Source organism: Littorina saxatilis, linkage group LG16 (genome assembly GCF_037325665.1).
Source record: "Littorina saxatilis isolate snail1 linkage group LG16, US_GU_Lsax_2.0, whole genome shotgun sequence".
In the NCBI taxonomy this organism is placed as follows: Eukaryota; Metazoa; Mollusca; class Gastropoda; order Littorinimorpha; family Littorinidae; genus Littorina; species Littorina saxatilis.
In genome coordinates this window covers 15,559,396-15,567,529 of record NC_090260.1, presented here as the reverse complement: position 1 = coordinate 15,567,529, position 8,134 = coordinate 15,559,396, and the positions used below count along the sequence as shown (strand labels likewise).

The 8,134-nt window shown below is 48.9% G+C and overlaps 1 protein-coding gene across 1 annotated transcript; it reads right to left on the bottom strand.

Annotated features, from left to right (window-relative positions):
• Positions 1-1,872: 1,872 nt before the first annotated feature.
• Positions 1,873-6,078, bottom strand: LOC138951318 (uncharacterized). Its single transcript, XM_070322943.1, has one exon. It carries the CDS (start codon positions 6,076-6,078, stop codon positions 1,873-1,875), a length of 4,206 nt encoding a protein of 1,401 aa, XP_070179044.1.
• Between the last annotated feature and the right edge of the window lie 2,056 nt (positions 6,079-8,134).

Genomic DNA, 8,134 nt, shown 5'->3' with positions numbered 1-8,134 from the left:
ATAAGGGTCAAAGTGACCTTGACCTTGATCATATGTGACCAAATGTGTCTCATGATGAAAGCATAGCATGTGCCCCACATAATTTTTAAGTTTGAAACAGTTATCTTCCATAGTTCAGGGTCAAGGTCACTTCAAAATATGTATACAATCCAACTTTGAAGAGCTCCTGTGACCTTGACCTTGAAGCAAGGTAAACCAAACTGGTATCAAAAGATGGGGCTTACTTTGCCCTATATATCATATATAGGTGAGGTATTGAATCTCAAAAACTTCAGAGAAAATGGGAAAAATGTGAAAAATAGCTGTTTTTTAGGCAACATTTATGGCCCCTGCGACCTTGACCTTGAAGCAAGGTCAAGATGCTATGTATGTTTTTTGGGGCCTTGTCATCATACACCATCTTGCCAAATTTGGTACTGATAGACTGAATAGTGTCCAAGAAATATCCAACGTTAAAGTTTTCCGGACGTCCGGACGGACGGACGGACGGACGGACGGACGGACGACTCGGGTGAGTACATAGACTCACTTTTGCTTCGCATGTGAGTCAAAAAAGCAATTATTCACATGCTTACTCCATCACCCTCGTAAATAAAGAATTATCTTATCTTATCTCTCTCTCTCTCTCTCTCTCTCTCTCTCTCTCTCTCTCTCTCTCTCTCTCTCTCACACACACACACACACACACACACACACACACACACTGTCACGTATCCATCGCCAGAGGCATAACAATTTGTGTATAGGCAAGAAGTTTATTCAGTTAAGAGAAATAAACAAAAAAACATGTAACAGTTATACGACCTAGACTTCCGTAAATCAACCTCACGCAACAAATAACGCTCACGCACCCTAATAACACACACTCACACTAATGACAGCGGATCTCCGCTATGGCGACTAAACTAAATGATATCTATACAGGCTGGGACCGGACGGAGCACTTCACCGAAGCGGTCAAAACAACGTCAAGGAATTGTCTGTAGTTCTGTACACAAGAAAATAACTGCCAGTTGTGGCCTCAAGGCACTCAAAATGCCTGTAAACTGGCCGCACAAGAAAACAACCAAAAATGTCTATTGCAGGTTATAGAACAGAGGGGCTGATGGGCGTGGCTATTACAGAGCAGAGAATGAAAAGTACTCAGCTGCAGATTGTGACCCAGTGTCCGTCTTCAGAGTTCGCTCAAAGTTACTGCAGTTTCACAACAGGCGTGGCCCATGGAAAGTCGCGTGGAGGCGCGTCCCTGATGCCACGTAGTCAGTCGCAGGGACCCAATTCTGCACGCTCAGCCGCTTTACGCCTTTTGGTGTGAAGCCCCATAGTCCCAAGACGAGAATATGACGAAGTGCGATGACGATGAGATGAAAAGAAGAAGAACCAAGCGAAGCGAAGCAAGGAAATGAGAGCTGGAACAATACTCATTAGCTCATGAACAACACAAAAACCACCGGTGACAACTGAAGACAGGATACAACTAATCCTTGGGATAGCTAAGCTACTAGGGTAGCCCTCCGCCCTACGAGTAGGATGAATAAGGTCTTCCAGGCGACAAACAAATGCTCGCCGACCCTCCCATACAAAACTTCAGCTCCTCTCGTCACCGAGTCAAGTGTGAAAAGAACGTCTGCCTCACGTGTGTCCTTTTACTTCCGTTCCCTCTAGTTGTCTCCCCTTAGCGTCTTATTAGCGCGCGGTAATACACTAGCGTCTAGCAAGTGCAAAAAGACAGTGGAGACGCATATCCTCGTGTGTTGTCCGTGACAAACCCCCCTTTCAAGACGAAACCACCGGTTTTGTTCTAAAATCCAGAACAAATTGGCCAACGCATGAGGATACCGTCTGACACAAGGCGAAAGTACTGATATCTATCTACATGCGACTTAGGGAGTCGGCCACGACATTTTCCTTCCCAGGGATGCTTCTCACGTCAAAGCAATGGGACTGCAGTTCCATCGCCCAATGAGTCAAGCGTCGACTGGTTGGTCGAATCCGATTGAGGAACTGCAACGGGTGGTGATCGGTCTCTACCACAAAGTGACGGCCGTACACGTAAGGGTAGAACTTGCGAATGCTGTACACCACAGCGAAGCACTCTTGCTCAATCGTTGAGTAGTTCCGTTCCGCGGGACTCAACTTCTTGCTTGCATACGCGACGGGTTGGAGCCCGTTTCCCTGGTCTTGCAACAGGGCGGCGCCGAGAGCGGTACCGGATGCGTCTGTGCGAAGCACGAACGGAAGCTTGTCATCTGGGAGGAGGACTACAGGAAAGGATGATAACCTGTTCTTCAGAGTGGTGAATGCACGTTCACAGGAATCATCCCAAGGGATCTTTTCAGGGCTTTTCTTCTTTGTCAGGTCGGTCAAGGGCAAGGCCACGGCGGCGTAGTTGGGGATAAACCTGCGGTAATACCCAGCTAGACCCAGAAATGCCCTCAACTGACGTTTGTTTTCTGGACGGGTTGCGTTCTTCACCCGTTCTACTTTGTCTTCTTCAGGCCACACTTTTCCACTCCCCACCTGGTGTCCCAGAAAACTGATCTGCTTGAAACCCAGAAAACATTTCTTTGGCCTGGCGGCCATGTTCACTTCAACCAGCCGTTCCAGGACGGCTCTCAAAGCAGCCAAGTGCTGGCTCCAGGAACGAGTGGCAATCAGTATGTCATCCATGAAATTGTGGACACAGCGGAGGCCGAGAGGGGAGAGAATCTGCCTCATGCTTCGGCTGAACACCGCTCCAGCCGTTTTTAACCCAAATGGCATGGTCCGAAATTGGTACTGACCGGACGGTGCCGAGAAGCTTGTCTTGCACTTGTCAGACTCCTTCAGTGGAATCTGCCAGTAGCCTTTTGTAAGGTCTAGCTTGGTAAAGTATTGGGCGTGAGTGAGGCTTGCGAATAGACTGTCTATGTCAGGAAGTGGTTCTGCATCAAAGCGGACTTGTTTGTTCAGTTGCCTAAAGTCGACACAGAACCGCATGGTGCCATCTTTTTTCTTCACCAAGAGGATGGGGCTAGAGTATGGGGACGATGTTTTTTCTATCACCCCCAGCTTTAGCATGCTGTCGATTTCACTTTGGACCGATTCTGACTGAGAATGAGGCAGCGGGTACTGTTTCACACGGACGGGTTTTTCAGACTCGAGCACGATTTCGCACTCACCCGCTTTGCATCTCAAGGGGATGTCTGTGAAAATGCCAGAATGCTCCTGAAGCATCTTTCTCATGTCAGCCCGCTGGGAATCTGTCAAAGTGTCTGCAACGTGAACATCCTTAGCGAACTCAGTAGCTTGCAATGAGGGAAGTGCGATGCCTACCTCCGGTTTGCACTCAACAACACGTGTATCGTCCTCAGACTCACTATCTTCCTCCATGACAATGGCGGCCACACCTACTTTCTCTCTATGCATGTAGGCCTTCAGCAGATTTGCGTGATACAGTTTGGGCTTTACCCCTACTCTGATGCGGTAGTCACATTGTCCTACGCGTTCCAACACGGGGTATGGACCTTGCCAAGCCACCTGGAGCTTGTTCCGTTTTTCAGGTAACAACAGCAATACTTCATCACCTGGCTCGAACGTGCGGTCGACAGTTTTGCGATTGAACACCGCCCTCTGGCTGGCTGCCGCGTTGGCTAGGTTTTGGTGGGCAAGCTCGCACGTTTCCGCGATTCTGTTGCGGAGTTCGAACACGTACTCAGATGTGAGGCGGACTTCGTTCTGTTCATTGTGAGTCCACAGGTCACGCAGCAAGTTCATCGGTCCGCGGACGGTACGACCATAAAGCAGTTGAAATGGGGAGAATTTGAGCGATTCCTGGGGTACTTCCCGGTAAGCAAACAGTGCGGAGGGAATGTAACGATCCCAGTCAGTGGGTCGCTCGCGGCAGAGCTTTTTGAGCATCGATTTCAGGGTCGCGTTGAAACGCTCACAGAGTCCATTTGCTTGCGCGTGATACGGCGAGGTAGTTAAACCCCGAATACCCAGCAATCGGTACACTTCCGCCATGACCTCGCTGGTGAACTGCGTGCCCCTGTCTGTGAGGACTTCCTCAGGCACTCCTACTCTGGTCCACATCTGCCAGAGTGCTTCGGCCACTGAAACCGTGTCAATGTTCCGGAGCGGGACGGCTTCCGGATACCGGGTGGCAAAGTCTACCATGACCAAAATAAACCGATTTCCCTGAGCTGACATGGGTATGATTGGTCCGACGATGTCTACGGCCACGCGGCGAAATGCTTCGTCAATGATGGGCATGTGACCCAGGGGAACTTTCCGCAAGTTTCCTTTTGGTGTTGTGCGTTGGCACTTGTCACAAGAGCGACAAAAACGGCGGATGTGAGAGCAAATACCTGGCCAATAGAAAACCTGCCAAACCCTGTCAATGGTACGTCTGATACCCATGTGCCCAGCCATGGGCGAATCATGTGCTACGGTCATCACTTTGTCGCGAAGCGGGGTAGGAACCACGAGTTGTTTGTATACGCGTCTGGCGGGGTCTACGTATCTCCTAAACAACAGGCCTTTGCTGACCTCGAACGATACCTTTGAGTTTTCATCTTTCTTTCCCGCGGCGAGCTGAAAGTACTTGTTCAAAGAGGCGTCTTCACGCTGCAAACGCTCAACATCAGTGGAACGCAATTTCGGCCCGGCCGGTTCAGAAACCAGCAGCGGGGTTTTCTCTTTAGCTTCACGCTGAGCTTGGGCTCTCGTCTGCACCGGCGCGACAACAGTACGCGAAGGAAGTACCGGTACAGTTCGCTCAGAGTGATTGGCGAAAATCACGGTGTTTCCAATTATCACGGGGTAAATGGCATTTTCCACCGACACTGCCCTGACCTGACCTACAAAGAACGGTGTGTCAAGGTTCACCAGAACAATAGGGTGGACACGCACAGACGAGTCATACCCTACGACTTCAGTCTCACCTACTTTTTGAACATTCGGGGGTAACCACTCTGCGCTCACCACAATTGTGCTACATCCAGTGTCACGCAGAGCTACGACCGGCTTGTCTTCAATACACGCCGTGTACATTGGTTTTGAATCACGCTTGACGGTACTACCAGAGTCATCTGCGGTCACGGTCACCCCGGCGGTTTCTGATTTACCCAAAGCACCACGAAGGCGAGGACATTTTCTGAAGGGGTGGGGACCACGACAGTGGTAACATTTCAACGTCGAACCACCCTGATTCTCTTTTTTGAATTTGCCCTCGTCTTTGACCGAGCCCGGGGAGTCATCTTTCTTTTTGTCCTTGTTTTTAAACTTGTCACCCTTGCACGCACGTCGCGCATCAGCGAACTGATCGGCCAGCATAGCTGCTGCCCCTACACACTCGGGCTTACGTTCACGCAAAAACAAGCCTAGTTCTGGCGTCACGGTTGCGAGAAGCTGCTCGTAAAGCATCAAGTCTTCAATGTCTTCAAAAGTTTGTTCTTTGCCCTCTAGTTTGATCCAGCGACGGAAAAGCAAACGCGTGCGAGTGACGAACTGGTCAAATGTCTCTGTGCTTGCCTTTTGTGCACTTCTAAACTGCCTGCGGTAGGTTTCACCCGTCAGTTTGTATCTCACCAAAAGAGCCGTCTTAAGACTCTCATAGTCTGTCGCTTTTTCATCTGAAAGGTTCACATACACCTCGCGGGCTTTCCCAGTTAGCAATGTGGCTAAGCGTGTTGCTCTAGATTCAACTGACCAACCCTGGAGTGCAGCGAGGCGCTCAAACTGCTGAAGATATACGTCAATATCTTCTTTTTCATCAAAGACTGGCATTTTGAGTGGCTTTACTTGAATCGGTATGGTACCGGTGCTACTCTGTGACCTAGAAGTCTGTCTTTCTGATAGAGTCTCAATAGTCTTTATCATGGCTACACGCTCTGTAGCGTCCTTCTCGCGCCACTCACTTTCCCTAGCTTCTCTATCCAGCCTTTCTTCCATTTCCTTCTTTTCCCTGTCTTTCTTTTCTTTCCTCTCTCTCGCCTCTCTCTCGTCGCGCTCTACCTTTTCTCTTTTCTCTCGCTCATCCCGCTCTATCTTCTCTCTCCTATCCTTATCTTGTAAGTACGTTATGAACAAGGCCATGGGATCAGGATTCTGTGTGGCGGGCAGACTAAGACCAGCGCCTAGTCCTGTGGCGGTCGCGGAAACATTCCCCGGCGAGGGAAACCTTATGGCTAATGAAGGCGAACGAGCGCTCCGAGGAGTCATTTGGGTCTTCCCAGTTAGAGGTACAGGAGACGCACCCCACATTTGCTGCACACCGGATGCTGATGCTAACAATGTGTTCGCACCACGACTACGTGTATTCATAGCAGGGGCATTGGAAGAGGTTGTGGTAGTACGAGTATCATTAGCGGTAGTGGCGGCGGTAGCCATGTTTTCACAAGAGCTCCAAGAGATATCCGTATCCAAGAAAACGAAGGGAAAACTAACGAAGGTCAAACAAACGACTAACCCATACACAAACATGAGCCTCATACAAATGGCGATATCCCGGCTTGGCCCCCAAAATTGTCACGTATCCATCGCCAGAGGCATAACAATTTGTGTATAGGCAAGAAGTTTATTCAGTTAAGAGAAATAAACAAAAAAACATGTAACAGTTATACGACCTAGACTTCCGTAAATCAACCTCACGCAACAAATAACGCTCACGCACCCTAATAACACACACTCACACTAATGACAGCGGATCTCCGCTATGGCGACTAAACTAAATGATATCTATACAGGCTGGGACCGGACGGAGCACTTCACCGAAGCGGTCAAAACAACGTCAAGGAATTGTCGGTAGTTCTGTACACAAGAAAATAACTGCCAGTTGTGGCCTCAAGGCACTCAAAATGCCTGTAAACTGGCCGCACAAGAAAACAACCAAAAATGTCTATTGCAGGTTATAGAACAGAGGGGCTGATGGGCGTGGCTATTACAGAGCAGAGAATGAAAAGTACTCAGCTGCAGATTGTGACCCAGTGTCCGTCTTCAGAGTTCGCTCAAAGTTACTGCAGTTTCACAACAGGCGTGGCCCATGGAAAGTCGCGTGGAGGCGCGTCCCTGATGCCACGTAGTCAGTCGCAGGGTCCCAATTCTGCACGCTCAACCGCTTTACGCCTTCTGGTGTGAAGCCCCACAGTCCCAAGACGAGAATATGACGAAGTGCGATGACGATGAGATGAAAAGAAGAAGAACCAAGCGAAGCGAAGCAAGGAAATGAGAGCTGGAACAATACTCATCAGCTCATGAACAACACAAAAACCACCGGTGACAACTGAAGACAGGATACAACTAATCCTTGGGATAGCTAAGCTACTAGGGTAGCCCTCCGCCCTACGAGTAGGATGAATAAGGTCTTCCAGGCGACAAACGAATGCTCGCCGACCCTCCCATACAAAACTTCAGCTCCTCTCGCCACCGAGTCAAGTGTGAAAAGAACGTCTGCCTCACGTGTGTCCTTTTACTTCCGTTCCCTCTAGTTGTCTCCCCTTAGCGTCTTATTAGCGCGCGGTAATACACTAGCGTCTTGAAAGTGCAAAAAGACAGTGGAGACGCATATCCTCGTGTGTTGTCCGTGACACACACACACACACACACACAAACACACACACACACACCTACACACACACACACACTTTCGAATAAAAGATAAGCGCACGAACGGCCAACAACATGTGCCGGGACGACAATATGAGCCGCCAAGGTCGCTTTTTTTATTGTAAGACGGCACATATTGTCGTCCCGGCACATATTGTCGCCGGCGACAATATATGCAGAGGCGACAATATGTGCCGTAACACAAGCGAGCAAACACTTGTCAGTCAGAGTGAACAATAATATGTAAACACGACGCTACTGTCAGTCAGAGTGAACAATAATATGTAAACACGACGCTACTGTCAGTCAGAGTGAACAATAATATGTAAACACGACGCTATTGTCAGTCAGAGTGAACAATAATATGTAAACACGACGCTACTGTCAGTCAGAGTGAACAATAATATGTAAACACGACGCTATTGTCAGTCAGAGTGAACAATAATATGTAAACACGACGCTACTGTCAGTCAGAGTGAACAATAATATGTAAACACGACGCTATTGTCAGTCAGAGTGAACAATAATATGTAAACACGACGCTACT